Source organism: Fulvia fulva, chromosome 5, assembly GCF_020509005.1.
Source record: "Fulvia fulva chromosome 5, complete sequence".
Classification (NCBI taxonomy): Eukaryota; Fungi; Ascomycota; class Dothideomycetes; order Mycosphaerellales; family Mycosphaerellaceae; genus Fulvia; species Fulvia fulva.
In genome coordinates this window covers 1,926,182-1,945,587 of record NC_063016.1, presented here as the reverse complement: position 1 = coordinate 1,945,587, position 19,406 = coordinate 1,926,182, and the positions used below count along the sequence as shown (strand labels likewise).

The 19,406-nt window shown below is 48.4% G+C and overlaps 5 protein-coding genes across 5 annotated transcripts; 1 reads left to right on the top strand and 4 right to left on the bottom strand.

The window, feature by feature from the left end:
• Positions 1 to 1,499: 1,499 nt before the first annotated feature.
• CLAFUR5_05866 (Dothistromin biosynthesis peroxidase dotB) lies at positions 1,500 to 2,927 on the top strand (the record flags this gene model as incomplete). Its single annotated transcript, XM_047905014.1, has 4 exons — positions 1,500 to 1,872; positions 1,925 to 2,397; positions 2,450 to 2,599; positions 2,649 to 2,927. The coding sequence occupies 4 exons, from the start codon at positions 1,500 to 1,502 to the stop codon at positions 2,925 to 2,927; spliced, it is 1,275 nt and encodes a 424-aa protein (XP_047762050.1).
• Positions 2,928 to 3,527: 600 nt separating this feature from the next.
• Positions 3,528 to 4,867, bottom strand: CLAFUR5_05865 (Dothistromin biosynthesis peroxidase dotB; the record flags this gene model as incomplete). The annotated part of the gene is made up of 5 exons (XM_047905013.1): positions 3,528 to 3,929; positions 3,963 to 4,055; positions 4,093 to 4,224; positions 4,276 to 4,539; positions 4,589 to 4,867. The coding sequence occupies 5 exons, from the start codon at positions 4,865 to 4,867 to the stop codon at positions 3,528 to 3,530; spliced, it is 1,170 nt and encodes a 389-aa protein (XP_047762051.1).
• Positions 4,868 to 5,601: 734 nt separating this feature from the next.
• Positions 5,602 to 7,135, bottom strand: CLAFUR5_05864 (putative transporter MCH2; the record flags this gene model as incomplete). The annotated part of the gene is made up of 3 exons (XM_047905012.1): positions 5,602 to 5,840; positions 5,894 to 6,856; positions 6,907 to 7,135. The coding sequence occupies 3 exons, from the start codon at positions 7,133 to 7,135 to the stop codon at positions 5,602 to 5,604; spliced, it is 1,431 nt and encodes a 476-aa protein (XP_047761555.1).
• A 205-nt stretch (positions 7,136 to 7,340) lies between these two features.
• Positions 7,341 to 7,856, bottom strand: CLAFUR5_05863 (Pyrrolopyrazine biosynthesis cluster protein F; the record flags this gene model as incomplete). The annotated part of the gene is made up of 1 exon (XM_047905011.1): positions 7,341 to 7,856. The coding sequence occupies one exon, from the start codon at positions 7,854 to 7,856 to the stop codon at positions 7,341 to 7,343; it is 516 nt and encodes a 171-aa protein (XP_047762064.1).
• Positions 7,857 to 9,509: 1,653 nt separating this feature from the next.
• Positions 9,510 to 9,912, bottom strand: CLAFUR5_05862 (uncharacterized protein; the record flags this gene model as incomplete). Its single annotated transcript, XM_047905010.1, has 3 exons — positions 9,510 to 9,543; positions 9,596 to 9,807; positions 9,865 to 9,912. 3 exons carry the CDS (start codon positions 9,910 to 9,912, stop codon positions 9,510 to 9,512), a joined length of 294 nt encoding a protein of 97 aa, XP_047762065.1.
• Positions 9,913 to 19,406: the final 9,494 nt, after the last annotated feature.

Genomic DNA, 19,406 nt, shown 5'->3' with positions numbered 1-19,406 from the left:
AACAGAAGCCATGGTTGGAGGCGCCCCAGATGACGAGCTCAAGCCCATGGCAGTCCAAGAGCGAGGAGAATCGACAGAGCTACACGGCATGTCGATAAGAAGGGCTTGGCAGTGGATGGTCTCCACCGTTTGCTGCGACTGCTCAACATGTTGTAGGTGAACTGCTACAAAATGGACAGCCTGTGCTAATCTTGCAAAGCGCTCTTCGCTCACCAAGGGTCGTGCGTGGACTCTAGCACCGTGAAGATGTGTGAGACCACATGGGCATAGCCCAGATACCTGCTTTCGCCCAAACATAGGAGCGCCGCGGCTTGATCCCAAATTCTGTGCCTTGGCCGTGATGGAAGCGGGAAGGAGTCATCTTCTCCGATGTGCGATCCCTCACATCAGTACGGTGAAGTACTTCCGCATACTTCTAGTGGGCTTCGACAATACCGCACTCTCCTGTAGCTGCTTCAGGAAGCATCTCTTGCATGACCAGCAAGCCTTCACTTTTGTTTCATGAGTAACCTCCACCATGATTGGCCATGCCGTCCGTCGCCTAGCCTTAGAGATGGAGCCGCAATGGGTAAAAGGCTCTACCCGTCAACGCCATTCCAGAGGTGGCAGGACATCTGACAACCTTCCAGAAGCGCTCGGTGCAACGGTGCATCAAAAGTCCTCTGATCTTGCCAGTCATGTCGTCTGTATAGGTTCCGAGGATTGTTTACCGTCACTATACATGTCCACGTGTACCAGTGCAGCCAAAGGGGCCTTTATTGAACTCAAAGCCGGCTTCGATCGGAAATATTCTTGACTTAGCGCCGCAAAAGGCGGAGAAAACCAAGAGCGTTCGCACGCTCATGCAAGCTTTGTGGCCCTCTTGCATACACTCTAGCAGCGCCACTGTAGGTGTGCGACTTGCGCTGCGTGGTAAATTGTGTAGCTCCTCGAACTTGTTAGCAGTGACTTGACCAAAGCAGGGATATCACAACACTAGCACATAAGTTTTGCCGTTCGAGCTCACCAGCAGTGTGCCAGATTGTGTCATGCGACCGCCCAGAGAGCGCGGACAAGGAACCGTTGATGGAGAGTCGCTTTTCATGCCCGAATGTCTCTTACCAGACTCGAGATGCTTGCCTAACGGGCACTTTGTACACCTGAGTGGAGTGAGGTCGTTTGTCATGAACAGTTCATGGCAATCAGCGCCACGTGCCGAAGTCCTAGCGGGTGCTCTACAAGCACTGCCGCCGAGTTAGCGCAAGCTCTATGCCGTGCTGCTTGTAGGTCGATCGCTCACGCTAGAGAGGGAGGCGTGATTTTGTCGCAACTTACAGCTTCCCCAAAGTTCTGCAATGTCGCAGGCTAGCAATGTGGTATCAGCGCCGAGGCCGCCGAGGCAGGTAAAGATGCTTCGAGCACCAGACGATTAGTTGTTGCTGATTTCGTTGGACGATAAATGGTCAGCCAAGTCCCTTCTGTAGCTGATCATTGTCACAAACAGAACCCAATCGAACAACATGGCTCCTCGAAACATCCTGCTCGCCCTCGCTGCAGCACCAGGCGCTCTGGCATACCCCTGGGTACAGAATGTCGCTGGTGTGGACTCCTCCTTGCTCGAACGTGGTTACTCCATAGAGGAGCGTGACTCCGCGCAGTGTCCATTCAACGCTAACCATGTCAACGCACCTCTGGTCACGGCTCAACACCCATACAACAATGCCAAGAATGGACAGCCTGGCAACGGCAAGGGCGGCTACCTTGTCCCGGCCCCGGGCGACACTGTGCACGAGTTCAGAGCGCCGAACCCGCAGACTGACATTCGTGGACCATGCCCGGGCATTAACGTGATGGCCAACCATGGTTTCCTGGCTCGTGATGGCATAACAACCTGTTAGTACAACAGTGGCCGATGTTATGGAGTTGTCGCTGACTTTGACCCGAGACAACGAGCTTGTGGACGCCCAGCAGAACGTGTACAACGTCGGCTATGACTTGGCAAATCTGCTCGCTATTGCAGGTGTCGGGCTTGACGGTGACCTGGTTGGCACCACTAGATTGTCCATTGGGTGTGATGCTACTTCGCGAACAGCCACTCCAGGTAACATCCTGGCTGACGAGCTGGGACTAAATGGCCACAACCATTTCGAGGCTGATACGTCGTTGACCAGAAACGACTACTTTCTTGCCAACGGAGACAATTACCGATTCAATACGACTCTCTTCACCCAGATGATGCAGTATTGCCAAGGGAACTGCAACCTCGAGCACCTGGCCCTGTACCGCGAAGCTCGATTCAACGCCTCGAAGACCGACAACGGTAACTTCTTCTTCGGACCCGGTAGTCTTCTCCTTTACGGAGCCGCAAGCTTCTTGTATGAGTTGATGCCAACCGCTGGCGGAATCGCTGACGAGGCTGTGAGTTTTTCTGTCCTAGTGCTCTGCACCTTCACACTGACTCCAGTGCTAGACAATGATGTCCTTCTTCGGTGCTGATAAGGTCAACGGCCAGTATGTCAAGAACAGTGGCGAGCGTCTGCCTCCAAACTGGCGCCCACGAAACGACCCATACGACAACAACAAGGTCGGCGGTCAGATCATTGCCATGTATCTTCTCCACGTAAGTCCCCATCGCTACCAACGTGAGATCTCGCTGACAGCAACGACAGCCGGTTCCATTCGGTGGCAACGTTGGACCCAACAACTATCTTGGCCTCAACTTCTCGTCTTACATTACCAATGGCCAGCTCAACCAGCAGACGGCGAACTACGCGATGTGTCTCATCTATCAGACACTGACTGGTGCCTTTCCTTCGGAGCTAGGCCAGTTGGTGAACCTCCCCGTGGAGGTACTGGGCGATATACAACAGAAATTGCTTGGGTTCGGCAAGAACTTCGGATGTCCACTCAACCCAAACAGTGGCGGAAGTGTCGATGGTGCTCCGTGAAGATCCTAGAGATAGTGAGACATGTCCTTCGAATGTGAAAATGAACTTTCAGCTCTTGTGATTGTTTCGGGGTCTTCGAGGACCACGTGTATTTTGCAGACCACAGATGTTCCAGAGCTGCAGAAGAGACGACATACTGACAGTTCCAGCATAGAACGTCACTGTCGTATCTGGTTCCAGTAGAAGTCGGCCACTTGATTCCGAGCGATATATAGAGACCGATAAATATTGGCTTCGCTTTCGTTAAAGATGAACAAATGGCCCGCGATGGAAGGATGTGGAAGTGTCGTGAATGATGGACGTGTCATTGAATCTTGACAAGGTCCATCTCGGCAAAGAGGAGCCAAGCGCTGCCGAGAAACCTACCGAGATCGTCCCAAAAACGTTTTTTATTCTGTCGATTGTACTCTTTCTTTCCTTGCCATAGATCAATAGTGAGAAGAAGGAGGGGCGATGGACAACGTGTTGATGTGCGAAGTCTTTGATATCAAAAGTATTTCGCGAAATGAACGAGCGCTACCCTTCGCATCCGATGAAGTTACATATGTGTTGGACATGCACAGCAATGCTCGTCCCGACACTTAACACATTGTCGGTCCCCTATGGTATCGCGCCAGGTGCAATCGGCGCCGTTGGGCCTCCTCTGAATGAGTAGCCCGGACATGCCTTGCCAACAGATTGATCGACTGCCGGCAGCGTAGGGCAGTCTAGGGCATTCTGAAACGGTAGGAGTAGCAGGGCGTCCAGCACACTTACAAGCGGGAAGTTGTCAAGCACAGTGCCAACAAGTGCGATAGCATAGCAGACCGAATCTGTCGGCTTGCTGAAATCGTATTCCGCCAAGCTCGTGTTGAAAGTGTCCAGCGGGGTGAACGAATTGACCGTGCCCATATTGCAGCCCGTTGGGGTCGTATATGGATACCTCGTCGTACTGATCTTATTGACATCTTCGCCGGCGCGGGAGAAGGAGTAAGGGTCATTCATGGCTCTGCGATACCATTTCTCTGGAATACGTTCATGGCCGTTGGCGTACACGAGGTTATCGTTATTTCCGGAGATTGCGAAAAAGGATTTGATGACGTCTTGGATGAGGATGCCTTCTGGGAACTCGGTGCTGTGGTTCGAGAACTGAGCTGGAATGAGGACATGGGCGGCTGCCTGCGACGAATGATGTAAAGGGTCCATAGTAGAACCATGGGATCTTGGCCACAATTTTATTGTAGCGCACAGCACGATGCTCAACAATCACATCGGTGTTGTAGTTGGCCGTTGCGGGATCTGGCTGTCGGTCGAGAAGCTGCGATCATGGACTCAGTGTTGTCCTGAACGTACAGGTTTCAAGACATACCTCTTTGAATTGCGACAGGATCAAATCTGAATTGGTGCCGTGTTGATATAGATCTCCTCTTGTTGGCGAGCTGTCACCTTCGTAATTATTGTGGGATCCCGCGATGCCCGTGAACTCTTTTCCTCCAATCGACCACCCAACGACGATGCCATCGAAGAGGCCACCGTAGGCAGCGAGGATAGTCGCAAGGCCAATACCCATGCCATACACCGAAGTGGCGGCGGCGATGAACTGTGGCAGCGTTGCAAATTCGCTTCGAGGGAGCTATGCTTGGTCAGTAAAGGCCATCGCATAGCGACATGAACACGCTTACATATCCATGGTTTGCGAGAGCATTGAGTCCAGGGCATGGTCCGCGTTCATCGAAGGGACCAGGGGGTTTAAAGGCGTGAAGGCCGTCGACGCCGACTTTTTGCAATTCGGCGTCGAAGATATTCGATGGCGAAGATGAATCTTTCAATGCCGCGACTGCATCTTGTCCAATCGATTGAAGCTGATTCTGTACTTCTGGTGTAATGGCAGACGAGGCTTGTGGAAAGGCTGTGACACAAGTTGCAAGAAGCGTTGCAAGCAGTGATTTAGTAGTGGCCATCTTGCTTGACGCTTTGATTCACAATGGTGTGCGATGTGTTCCTCTCATTCTTCTTTTGGGCTCTGTTGTATTTGTGTCTCGCATCTTTCGTATCGTATTGTGTTGCGTTGCTAGTCGAAGGACAGTTAGTGTCGCGTGTACGATGTACGCTGTACGGCTGTCGATCGCTCTACTAACGCTATAGCGTAATGTCGAGTATGCATGACTGAATAAGTGTATAGATGAAGCATCAACCAATGACCGGTAATGATTTGGTCACCAATGCCACTTCGTCTACCGTAGGATTTGAACGCAGAAATGCTGCGGCCTAGAGATCCTTTCGGCGGCCTACCGATGGCATAGAGTTCATTCGTATCGAATGGGCATGACCCTATTTCGTATAAGCCTCGTATATTGCGTTATGATCGAGCGCTATCTTTCCCAATGGGTCGCGGCACTGGGTGATCCTGTCAGCACCAATGCTGGGCATGCGATAACAACACTGTATAGCGTTCTCGAACTTCGCTAGAGCGCTTGATGTGCGATCAATGCCCGTTTGGGATCTTGGGGCCTATGCAGTAATTGTGTAGCCTGATGCAATTCGTTCCCTTAGCCTAGATAGCCGAGCTGTGTACCGGATCAGCACATTGGAGCATCCGCTACTGGTAACGCCTACGTACCACACGTACCACCTGGCGAGCGCTGTCTTTGCGGCGAGGCACATTTGCCTGGGGCTGTGCTCAAGCTTACTCCGTTCAGACCTTCTTGGCCTTGAGGAGTCCATTCGACGTGAGCCAAACACAATCGTGCTGCCTTTTCGAACCGGCCGGTAGGGGCGCTTGGCCCTGTTGTTCTCGCATTTCATCTTGGAGGAGCTCCCTCACTTTCCATGAACGTAAGCACCATACCGCAGCCGCACCAATGAGATAGGCAAAGTCTACGAATATCTGAGCCGTGAGATAGCCGGAGGTCGACACGATCTCCAAAGCCACTCCTACCAGACCGAAGACCGTCAGCTATGCCACAGGATCACACCAGAGTACGTACCTTCAGCAAAAGTCGTAGGAATTACCAACGGCAGACAAATCATTCCGAACGCTAGTGGTAAACGCTTGATGCCCACAATCTCGACTGTGACTGGGACCACGGTCGCCCAGAAAGTTCCTGTTACAGTTCCGCTCAACAGAGCGAAGACCAAGAGAACCGCATAGCTCTTAGCCGGAATCCAGAGTGCGAAGATGAAGATGCCGCACAACGCGGTCATGATGCCAGCCACGTTGATACGTCCAAAGGTGTCCGACAGATGGCCTATGGGTGGACGACCTAGAGCGAGGCCGAGGTTCAACACTGCCCCTACGATGGATCCTTGCTGAGCCGTCAGACCGATTGACAGTGCGTAGTTCGGCAGCGAGTAGAGGAGCACAATGTACCCCAACTCCGTCATCCAACCCCAAATGACAATCAACCAAGTCGAAACGTGAGTCATTTCGCGAATGTCAAAAGCCCTCTTGGAAGTCTGCACCATCTTATTGCGGTCCTTGAGCAGTACAACACAAGTGAGATTGACGACGAGCGTGGTAATTGCTAGTACGACGTAAGTCTTCCTCCAGCCTATGGATTCAAGGCCAGCTCCAGCGCCAAGATTATAAGCAAGCCCACCAATACCAGCTCCGGACGAGGCAAGGCCAACAGCAAGACTGCGCCGCTTCGAAAACCATTGTGGAAGTACTGCAGACCCTGTTATGTACAGGAAGCCCATGCCATAGCCGAAGCAAGCTCCTTGGCTCAGAAACAGATGCCAAACCTGCGTAGCATATGACGAGCTTAACATTGATGTCGAAACCAGCAAAGTGCCGATGAGAAGGGAGACCCTGGTTCCTAGCTTCTCATTGCAAAGAGAAACAAGTGGCGGTACTAGTAAAGATTGACTGATCGACAGACCGCCGATTAATGCATACTGGAGATGCGTTGCTCCCTTGAAGGTGTCGTTGGAGAGGTAGTATGCGAGGACTGGATGATTAGCTTTGCCTCATGCACCAGCAAAGACTGCGATCGCTTACAAACACCCCAAGCCGAGTTGACACGCCATGTGTGGGCATTGATCAGGAACACGCAAGCTGCAACCACCCAGCCGTACCCTCCATCCGGCGGTACATCCTCTCGTTGGGCAACATTGGTTTGCTGAGATCCTGTTAATTGTTCGAGCTCCATCGTCGATGTGGGAGTCAACTGATGAGGCAACTCGTTGGCTGACTGCGAAGGCAAAGTCTCGGTTTGCGTACGCGCCATGATCGGCTGAGTGTGCTATCTTGCATGGGATGAACTGCGAGAACCTGATGAACTGCTATATCGCAGCATCAAGCCACAGCATAGGTGCGGAGTCATTAGCAGTCGGCACTACTTTGCTACATTTGGCAGTCGTACACGAGCAAATGACGTTGAAGCAAAACGCGCCAAGGCACGTCGCGTCGGCAGGTCGCGTCTTCGGAGTGTCTCAATGTTGACCGCTATCCACAACAGCACCATGTGTTGCTCCGATCGATCGCTCTCGCAGATACTGGTAGTCAGGCATTGCGTCCGCGACCAGGTCTCGTAAAAGCTGGCCTCTTTCCTCCCCGAACTCGACCAGCCACTTCTCCAACTCTTCTTCGAGGCGCACGTTGACAGAACTCTTCCCGGGCAGGATCGCCTCTGATGCAGCCAGTGTGTCGGTGAAGACTTCCTCCTTCTCGTAGGTGCTCTCAGCCGCAGTCTTCGCCCAGTGATACTGCACACGATCTGGGTCCAGGGCGGTCTTGCGGCAGAGTTCCGCAACTGCTGCCTTGTTGTACATCAGATCGTCAGAGTCTAGGATCAGCGGCTCTGCCCAATGACCATAGTCTTCGGTCGAGGCGCTCTGGTTGTGCTCAAGGTACCACTTGTACAACATTACATGCCAACTATAGCGAAGGACGATGTTCATGAATGTCTTTGTGATGTCCCATGTGAAATACCGTGCAGCCACTCGCATAGCCGAAGGAAAGGCCAATGCCGGATGTCGAATCAAAAAGACTGGTTGGTGCGTTTGCAGGAAATTGTCCGGGAACATAGTAGGATCCAGCGCATCCGTCTCTTGAGGCTCGAGGTGCCAGTATTCAAGCGAAGGCGGTGGACTCCCATCTGCCGGATCTTGCTCATTCGGAGGTGCTTGGCCTGAAGCCTTGTTGAGATAGCGGTTGTGCACGGCGGGCCAACGTGGAACGCTATGGAGTAGCTGTTCAGCACACGTTTACCCTGGCTTTCGAGGTCGTCGATATTGGCCTTCCAAGACTTCCAGCCTTTGCGACATTCAGCACGTAGCCGGTAACACTCAATGGGCGCTGTGTCGAGGTTCGATAGCGACGATAGTTGGATAGTCGGGCCTGTAACAGCGTCCATGTGGCGTACATGCGCATAAACAGATGATGGCAGGCCCGAGGAAAGGATATAAGCCAAATGCGCTGTTGGGTGTTGTTTTGACTGTTTGATGTATCCATGGTACAGCTGATCAAGTACACTGCATGCAAAGAACAATGCAAGATATGATATATGGGTTGACAACCTGCACTCGCCTGGAAACCTTCGCGCTTAGTCAGGTAGCGCGTCTCACACGCGATGTACTGTCAAGGAAGTCAGCTCATAGCGCGACGGCAGGAGATGTACTGACCCAATCGTTATGTCAGTGCATGTGATACTGTTAGCTTGCCCTTGAGCCGTTGTCAGGTTGTGCTCCAGACGTAGCGCATCTTGGTCATAGCGGCAGACACGCGCACAAACAGCCCAGAAACAGGGCCTGCTTCGAAGGCATGATTAAGTCACTAGGAGGTACTGTGTCATGCATCTTGCATCCTGCGAGGCGATGGCCGAGCCGTGCCTGTCGATGCTGATCTGCTTCTTGCTCCTTGAGCTCATGTCCGAAGCGGAAGTCCTCGCGTTCACAGCTTGTGCGTGCTTCAGCGCATGCTGACGGAGAAGGGACAAAGTGGCGATGATGGCGGGCGATGCTGTTGCACGTTCGTGATATGGATGGTGATGGTGATGGGAATGAAAGGAACTGCATGTGGCTGATGAGACTCAGATCTCGGCCCACAGTTCAGCCGCACCGGCCCGAGATTCGGCAAGTACATACAGTATGTATCCGAATCTTGATCAAGACAGTCGAACGTCCACAAATACTCTCCAATGCACGGCGCTTCATCAGACGTCGAGCTGACCAGCGGGCAACACAACTTCATGGCTTTCAAAATACCCGAGACCACGCTCTAGACCTCCACCTGTCCAGCATTGTTCGCGTACGTCCACCTCTACTGGGCTTGTGTCGTTGCACAACCGGCGGCTCGGCTTCCAACGGCATCTGCTTGTCATGGGCATACATCGCCTCTCCAGTTTGCATAAAGGCTCTGGGCTGAGATCGCGGAAGTCCGTGGCGCCGCTCGTCCGCGACAGATCCAGCACTTCAGCAGCGAGGAAGTTTCGGAGTAAATTCGCACTTCTGTCCACTCGTGAGTATCGTGAGGGGGCAACTAGACGACCTATTGGTGTACAATGACCGGATTTGGCGCCAACACCTGATCCATAACTCCATCCATGTCATCTTCAGAATCTCAATGAGCGATTGCCTTGAGCCGTCAGCCCTCACAGCCGATCATCCCTGGCCTTGCGACTGCTGGCTGTACCACCTAACGCTCACATTAAGATCCGTCATGTTCACATCATCTTCCTTGCACTTACTGGTTACCTCGACCCGCCGTTCGAGTGTCGCCCCCGAGCCTGACAGACCAAGCACAAGGTGCTCTGACTTCTCCCGGGGCGAGTGGATGCTTGTTGAGATCAGGACACACTCCATCATCACGGTCGACGTCGATGGCTATGGGCTCGAATGCCGATGTGCAGAATGTTGGTGGCTCCCGCTCCAGCGCTTCTTCACACATCTCGTTGATTGTCTGCGAAGGTTAGCTCTGGGTAGTCCTGTACCGACTAAAGACGGCTCTGCTACATACCCGCCAGTGACCGCACTTTTGCCATGTGATCATTGTCGCGTAACACATTGTCTCGATGCTTCGTCGAATCTACGATACAACTCCTGGCGAGAGAACCGCATCATATACTCCTTTGACTGCAAGTCACTATGGAGAACGTGTGTTGTGGTCGGATCCAATTGGCTGTCATGCAGGTGGTCGAGGTCGGATGAGCTCGGCTTTGGCATTGGCACATGCCATCTGCCTGATTTGGGCCATCAAGTGTGTCGCAGCATCATCGGATTCGACCCTTTGCAATCTATTCCGGGTGTCGCTTTCTTCAAGGCCGCGAGAAGTATAGTGTAGTTAGCCGCAGGGGTGTGAAGGGCGAGCCCTTAGGTCTTGGCACGGGCTAGGCCCGTGCTTCCGACCGTAGACTTTGTCGCGGCGCCCGCTAGTTTTTATACTCTCTCCGTATCGAACTTACTATAAGAAAAGTGGTAGTAATACCGATACTATCTAAGTATCTACGAAGCTATTCTAAAAGACGAGGTATCGGACCCTAAATTTAGTTATGTAATACTACGTTGATCTTATATTTCTACTAGACTACTTCTCTACTCTCTTTCTACTTATAGGCCCTTAAGGCCGCTAATACTAACTATATCTATACTCGGTAAGATCCGATACTATCTATCCGCTATAAAAACTAATCTAAAAGTAATAGTTATACGCCTTATCTATATAGAGGGGTATTATATCTATTAACTCTAAACTCCTACCGGGACGCTTACCGAGTAGTCTATATAACGTTATTTATATAGGAAGTTATTATACGGGCTTATATAAGGGGTTTTAAAAGTAGAGTATATATTATATATATTAAATAGGTATAGATTAATAGTAGCGGAGTAGAGTAAGAGATTAATCTTTAACTAACTAATAGCACGAGTATATAGCAATATATTAGGAACTAATGTGTTGATTATGTTAGATGTCTATCTAAGCTAAAGAGTAGAGAAGGTATCTCCCTATAAGCTAAGTCATCGTAGATACCTTAGGCTACTAGATCACTTCCTAATTATTAACTCCCTTTAAGATACTACATCTTAACACTCCTACTCATCTTGTATAGGAGGTTATAATCTACTCACTTCCTATTAATAGTACTTAGACCTTTTTATAACAGGTTAAGATAGCTTATAAACCTCTAGAAGTATAGATGTTACGGTTTACTACTACCGTAACGTCGCGCGCCTTAGCGCTTCCTTATATATCTCGCGCGCTTCGCGCTTCTCTTTCGTAGCCTTACTAAACAACGCTTGTTTTACGGTAACCCTATACTATCGTCTTATAGATCACTACCCGTAATAGTTTGTTCGGTCTTATAAGCGGCCTATCTAGTTAGGCTAGTAGTCATAATCAAATCGTACTAATAATAACTATAGTCGCGTAAATAAGCGTATTAGTTAAGTTAATAGATCACCTCTCTCCTTCACGTAAAACGCATTAAGGTAGGTCAAGTTTACTATAGTTACTAACCGTCGAGTCGCGCGTATAGGCGTACTAATAATAACTATAGTCGCGTAAACAAACGTATTAGTTAAGTTAATAGATCACCTCTCTCCTTCGCGTAAAGCGCGCGCCTCCCTACTCTTATAGGGCCCTTATATACCTACTAAGAGAGCATTCTTACCTACTACGTAATAGTATAATATAGCTACACCCGGTAGTACTACTAATGGGGTGCTCTTACCTAAGTAACCTCTTTATCTAGATCTTAGTAAGTATAAGCGTTAGTCGCTCGTACGCGCTAAGCTTTTCCTAACCGTATCTACTAAAACGTAGACACTCGATAACCTAGGCACCGATACCGCCCTAGGTACCTATCCTTCCGACGACGACTCGAACTTCGCCGCCGAATAATAAGAGATCGAGAAGGATCTACTACCTAAAGAATAGTAGTTTGCCTTGACCTCCGACCCTATTAACTTCGTACAATTCCTTAACGAAGAATAGATCTTAGAAGAAGGAGGAATTAAGGTGTACAAGATTATAGAGTCAAGAGATAATATATCTATACAAGATAGTAAAACTAATAACATACGCTAACCTAAGGAGTAGGCAATCGCCTTAGAGTATACTACTATTAAGAGCCTAGCTAAGTTCGCGACTCGTACTATAGTACACCCGGAGATTATGTTTTACCTCGTTCGCTAGATATAGTCAGACTTTATCACACTTTTCAACTAGGTCGAGTCCCTAAAGAAGGCTAATAAGGTTATATAGTATAAGTACGCCGATATAAAGAAGGAACGTAATATCGTATCCGAGAGTCTTAGTTAACTCGAAAAGGATAAGGATGTTAAGGGCCTCTTTATATTTCTACTTTAATAAATACTAGAAGTATAAGAGTCAGATATAAGACCTTTACGAAGCTAATTAGCGCCTCCGATAGGACAATAATACGTACTTCGGACAGGTCGAGGAGTCGTAGGTAGGTATATTACCTAAGGACATTAAAGCCCTATCTAAGCGCAATTAGGCTCTAAATAAGAAGGTAGTAGAACTGAAGGCTTAGCTAGTAGCTAAGGACACGAACGGTACTAGCGATACTAGCGGTACTAACGGTAATAATAATAATGACCGTAGTCATAAGGTCCGCGTCTACTCCCCTCGTCGTAACGGTGTTTTACGATCATCTACGCCTCCTACTTAGTAGGACCGTATAGGTAGAGGTACCTAACGAGGAGGTAGTAGAGGTAGTAGCGATAACGACGGAAACAACTCTAATAACGATAAGGGTAGAGATAATAGTCGACTACGCCGTTACCTACGCCGTAACTCCTTACGACGAGAACGCTAGGGCACACCTAGTAGTACTTCTATAGTGACTAGTAATACCGCCGTTAGCTAGCTCACTACTATCGAACCCTCCGTCAATATTTTATATACTAACAAGTTAGTTAAGGACCTAGAAAGTAAGTTCGATAATAAGAATATGAACTTTAACCGTTAGCTCGATTAGCTAGAGATTAAGCTGTCCGTAATATAGTTCTAGACTATCGAGGACAGACTACGCTACATCCTTAACTACCTCGACGGGTACCCGTACTAGCTATACAATCCGCGAGTACCCTCTAAGCGTACTAAGCGTAATTACGTTAATCCCTTCAAGTCTATAGATAGGATAATCCAATTCCTTATCGATCGGTATAGTAAGAAGGACGTCGTAGGTAAGGCCTTCTAGAAGCTCTAGGTCTTATAGTAGGGTAAGAACGAGTTATTTTCCATTTTTATCGCTAAGTACGACGAATAGCGCAACTTATACGACCTATTAGCTAAGACTAATCACCGCCTACTCGAGGGTAAGCTTAACTATAAATATATAGAGGCACTACCTATAGAGACTAAGGACCGCGAAGACTTAGTCGACCTATACTATAAGCTCGAAGCTAAGTTCGAGCGCCTAAAGTCAAAGACCCTAGCTATACTACGACTACCTCGTAGTACTAGCGGTAGTAACGGTACTATACCTACCGCGCCCGGCGTAGCCTAAGGTTTAGGCCTTAAGCTATACACTTAGATACCGCGTAACTTTAAGGAACTTAAGAAGCTCGAGCCTAAGGAGAAGGCTAGTATTATCGTAGTAGGCGGTTATGTCCGCTACCGCCGTATAGACTATAACTTATACTTACTAGACTACCCTATTAAGTAGTATAAGCGCCCTCCGCCGCGCGCGAATACTAGCTCTATAATATAGACACCGGCCAACCCTTAGTAATAGGGAAATAGCTAGACTAACGCTTAAGTACGACAACCGTTAGTCCTACTTACGAACATAATACTAAGAAGGAAATATAGCGAGATGCGGTAATATAAGGACTAGAGTACGCTTTACGTATATTAGTAAGCTCTCTAATACCGCCTATTATACGAGGGGTACTAAGGCCGAGAGTGTCCCCTTACCTTATAATACCTAGTAGTATAGATAGTAATTAAGCTCTTACCTTCCTTAATTATAGTGCCACCTCTTAGTATATAAATTCTATATACGCTCGTATATATAATCTTCCTCGACTCTAGGAAGAACCTCTATAATTAGGACTAGCTAATAGCGGCTCCGCTAACGAGCTCATTGCCGAGTCTACGTACTTTCCTTTTAATGTCGGCGGTCACGTCGAAATCCTTAGCTACTACTTAGTAGAATCACTAGAGTATAACATCGTGCTCGGCTCTAGTTAGTTTGTAGACTACGAACTAGAGATATAATAGGAGAAGGGCATTATAATAATGAACTATTTGAAATGCCGTACCTATAAGGCAAACTAGAGGTCTAATAAGTACCTAATAGTATAGTCTATTAACTATCTAGCTACGCTACTACTATTAGGCAATTATCGACCGCCGATAGTAGAAGATAACCCCGACGAAGTCACTGCTCCTACGCTATCGTTACCTAAGTATATACCCTAACTATAGTTCTATACGACGTTCGAGGACGAAGAGGATAACTTCCGTATATATACTCGATAACCGTTACCGGTAGACGGCGTTAAGACGTTAAAGCGACCGTACTAATATACGAAACAAAAGTAACGAGTTGTCGAACTAGAACTAGAGATCGATATCGTAAACATCTCCGCGGCCTACGTAGCAAAACTAGCTCGTAAGAAAGGAGCGGAAGTCTATATAATAAAGATTATACTACCTAGTCAGAAGCACTACGCTAACCTATTACGAGCCTACGTAATAGTAGCGACTAGGTAAGACTTCGATCCTACTAGGCTCTACGCTATAAACCTTCGGAAGGTATAGTTAGTAAACCCCTTAACAGTATATATAATAATAGTGAACAACGACTTCGACAGATTTATAAAAGGTAAAGACAAGGACTAAGATACTAAGGTCTACTTACCCTAGGAACTATACGATTTCGAGGACTATTTTAACCGTTAGGATATATTAAAGATCCTACCTTACCGCTCTAGTAAAGACTATAAAATACACCTTAAAGACGTAACTAAGTCACCTCCTTTCAAGCGGCTATACGTAATGTCATCTCGTAAGAATGAGGTAATCAAGAAGTAGGTCGATAATTAGCTAGAATCTAGAGCGATATAACGAAGTACGAGCCCGGCTTCTATACTAGTACTAATTATACGTAAACTAGGCGGCGGTCTGCGGGTCTATATCGACTATAGAGCTCTTAATGGCCTTACGGTCAAAAGTAGATACCTAATACCGCTATTCTAAGAAACGCTAAACCGTCTAAATAGGAAGAAGTACTTTACTAAACTCGATATTATCTCTACCTTTAACCGTATTCGTATTACGGAGGGCTACGAATAGAAAACTACGTTTAGTACTCGCTATAGTCAATTCGAGTGTATAGTAATGCCTTTCGGCCTATATAATGCTCTAGGAACATTCCAATTATATATTAACGATACGCTTAGAGAGTATCTCGATAACTTCTATTTAGTATACCTAGATAATATCCTATACTTTAGCAACACATTCGAGGAACATATATAATACGTACGTAAAGTGCTATAGCGCATACGTAAAGCCGGCCTATAATTAGATATCGATAAATACAAGTTCTACTAAATAGAGACGAAGTACCTTAGTATTATTATAGGAGTCGACGGTATCCGTATAGACCTAGAAAAGGTCGACATAGTTAAGAACTAGCTTACTCTAATATGCCTAAAGGATGTATAAGCATTCCTTAGGTTCGGAAACTTCTATCGAAGGTTTATATAGAACTTCTCCAAAATCTATATACCCCTTACGAATTTGACAAAGACTAGTAAGATTAGTAAGCCGATACTATACGTTTAGATAATAGAATACGAAGTAGCCTTCTAAGGATCAAAAGATATATTCTTAACTAACACGGTACTTGTATACTTTGTACTAGGGTTAGAAACTATAGTCGAAACAGATGCCTTAGATTTCGTTACTACGGTAGTAATTTTATAGAAATATAAAGACGTCTAGAGACCGGTAGTATATATGTCTAAGAAGATGTTACTATAGGAGTATAACTACGAGATTTACGACAAGGAACTATTAGCTATCGTCCTCGCCTTCGAAGAATAGAGACCTGAGCTCACCGTCAACTTAGACGATAATATAGACACCGATTTCGAGAATATAAAGGATATAGATAACAACCCCGTTATTATCTACTCCGATTATAAGAACCTAGAATACTTTATAAGCACGAAACAACTTAATAGACGGTAGGTACGCTAGGTACAGTTCCTAGTACAGTTCGTATTTAAAATTACTTATTGTCTAGGTGTGTAGGGTATAAAGCCTAATAGTCTTACTAGACGATCGCAAGATCTGCCGTCGGATCTAAGCGATCCACGTCTATAGCATTAGAGCTAGGTTATCCTACCGCCCGTACGCCTCGATATTAAGCTCAATTTAAGCGAGCTACGGGAGGGAGAGGTAGCGTAGTAGGTAGTATAGTAGGATTTACTTATATAAGTCAAGGCTCTATATAACGAAGAGATCGTTTAGGATACTATATAGATAGATAGATATTTCATTAAGCTGTTGTAGTGCCCTTTGGCCTATGCAGCTATACTATCTTGTTTTTGTATATATAGAGGGGAAACCGTGTTGGTGAAAACCCCTCCTCCTTCCCGCCTGTCTTTTCCTCCTCGTTGACGTCTTAAATTTCCCTTGTTAGGGGTACGCTAGTGTCATGGGCCTGCCCTGATGACTACCCTATCTGCAACCCCCCTCGCTTCCGCCTCTTGTCTATCCACTCCTCCGTCTCGCTCGCGAGGCTAAACTGCTGGAGGTATCCCTGCTGTAGTATCCACCGAGAGATTCGGCGAATGTTGCCTTTGTCCCTAATAATTGACTTGTAGTCTCTCCTTCCCGCTTGGTGCCTCCAATTTCCCCTGCCTCTCGCCCACTGCGGGCATCGTAGTAGCATATGTTCTGGGTTTTGCGATGGGTAGCCACACTGGCAGGCTGGGCTATAGATGTCTAGTGCGCGTCTCCTGAACAGGTAGGCCCTTAATCCAATGTGTTCGGACCTGATTTGGATCGCTATGCTTGCTTCGGCCCTTGTCAGGTCCCTATATAGCTAGTAATTGTGTCTCTGGAAGGCTCGGAGCGCTATCGGGCCTGTTGTCTTAGGGGGCTTCCTTTTCCAGTCCTGCTCCCATAGGCAGCTCGCTATCTGTTCCGCTAGGTTTTGGGTCTTAGCCTTGCTCCCGCCGGCCTGGCGAGTCCTACGCTCCTCCTCCTTTCGTGCTAGCCATTCGGTGCTTGTCTGTACGGCCGTAAAGGTAGTAAGGTCATCCTCTTTTTGGCTTGTCCTATATCCTGCCCCTCTCCGGTAGCGGCTTTCTATCTTATTCTTTACCTCCTGGATCGTGGTTTGTGCTAGGTAACCTGTCGTCTTTGCCGCGTATTGAATTCTCATTCCCCGGATGTACTGGCCGATTGGTGGTATTCCTGTCTCCATTTCTACCGTGCTTGTTGACGTTGTCTTGTATGCGCCTAGTACCCTACGTAGGTTGCCTGCCTGTGTCCTGTTTAGGGGTTGCTCTATCCGTTTCGGGATCGGCTTGCCTGCGCCTCCTGTTCCCCAAATCTGTGCCCCGTACAACATAGCTGGTCTGACGATCGCCTTATACATTACTCTTGCCTTGTCGAATGTTGCTCCCCATGTAGATGCCGTAAGCCTCTTTATCGAGGCTTCATTGACTTGCGCTCGACTCTGGGCTTTCTTAATCTGTACATTCCAGCTTAGCTTCGGGTCGAGCCAGATCCCTAGTACTCGTAGCTCCGCTGATGGCTTGGTCTCGTAGCCTTGGATTCTTACCGCCGCCTTCATATTATGGTGTGTTCTCGCTTTACTGAAGTGTATAAGTTGGTACTTTTCAGGGGCGAACCGGGCACCATGCTTCTTTGCCCACTCCTCGCATTTCTTGTGCCTATCTTCAAGGAGGCGACAGTTCTCTTCTGTCGAGTCTGACCAGGCTAGGATGTTTGTATCGTCTACGAACCCCGATGCTGAAGTTTGCGGAGAGGTGAGTAGGGGGATTAGATCCGACATAAATATCAGAAACAGGATAGGGGAGAGAGTAGATCCCTGAGGTATTCCAGTCTCTGCCTTCACCGGGTCGGACGTGTACCTTCCTAGGACTAGGTATGTCGTCCGTTCCTGGAGAAAGGAGTAGACGAACGACGTTGCCCACTGGGGGATGCCTTTCTGCTGTAGGATATGTATTAGCCTTTGGTGTGAGACGTTGTCGAAGGCCCCTGCGATGTCAAGGGATAGTAAGGACGCCGCTCGGTTCCTGCCGTAGTGCCAGAGGGTCTGAATTTGCTCCGTAATTAGCTCCATTGCTGTTAGTGTCGATCGCTGGCTTCTTCCCCCCATCTGTGTTGCTGGGAGTACGTGGTTGTCCTCGGCAAGCTGCGTAAGTCTCTGGGCTACTATCTTTTCTAGGACCTTCCCTATCGTATTTAGAAGTGCTATTGGTCTGTACGACTTGGGCTGAGTATAGTCTTCCTTCTGTGGCTTGCGTAGCACTACTGTCATAGACTCTCTGTACGGCTTCGGGTGATACCCTTGCCGTAGGCACGCGGTAAATAGGTTTGCAAGGCTCGGCGCGATCTCTTCTCTACACTCTTTTAGCAGTACGTTTGGTATCCTGTCTGGGCCTGGGGCTTTTCGTCCCTTTAGCTTACTTATGACTCCTGTTACTGTGTTAGAGCTAACCGCCCAATCCATGTCCAGGGGTTCCGGGTATGTGCTCGGGTCGATGTCCGTAAGGTCTGCCTCTACTTGCGTCGAAAAGAAATGGTCGGCTAACGCTTTTGCCTTGCCCCGGGGCGTAGCCTGGGCAATCCCTTCGCGGTCTACGATTGGGGGGAAGTGAGGGGCTTGTTGCTCTTCAGGTAGTCGTGCCCATTTAGCAAGTCTCCACATCTGTTCCGGGTTTTCTGTAACGAGCCCGATCGTCGCTCTCCAGTCCTGCAGCTTATCGCGTCTTATCTGTGCCTTCTTCTCTTGTGTCGCGTGGCAGTATTGCTCCCACGTCTCTTGGCAAGGAAGGAATCGTATTTAGCAAGCTAGCTACGAGATAAGGTGACAAGTCTTAACCGCGCTTTCCCACTCATCTAGCACCACCGTGTAGCCTCGTTTCGAGAGGTTAGCCCGGAGCAAAAGCTTCCCTCTACGCCCTCCCTCCCTGTTTGCTCCTTAAGCCAATATCCACCTCCATAGGCCTGAGCCCTTTAGTGCTCTCTATTGACCGACATGCGCATCCGTCCTCTCGGGCTGTACAGACAGTGTCAGCCGTCGCTGCCAGTGTACACCACGCCCCAGGTTTTGACGCCCTTCGCGTTACCGCAGCCTATCTCTAGAAAGCGGCCGTCCATGCCTCGCAGGTCTGCTCGGGGCACACACCACGCCGGGCAGCGTACTCCTTGCGTTTCCACCTACTAACCAATATGAAGTTCCTTATCACCCTGCCCTCGATCCTCCCCGATCACAGAACTAATCCACTTGCATTGTACGTCTTTTCCCCGTCCTAACAGCC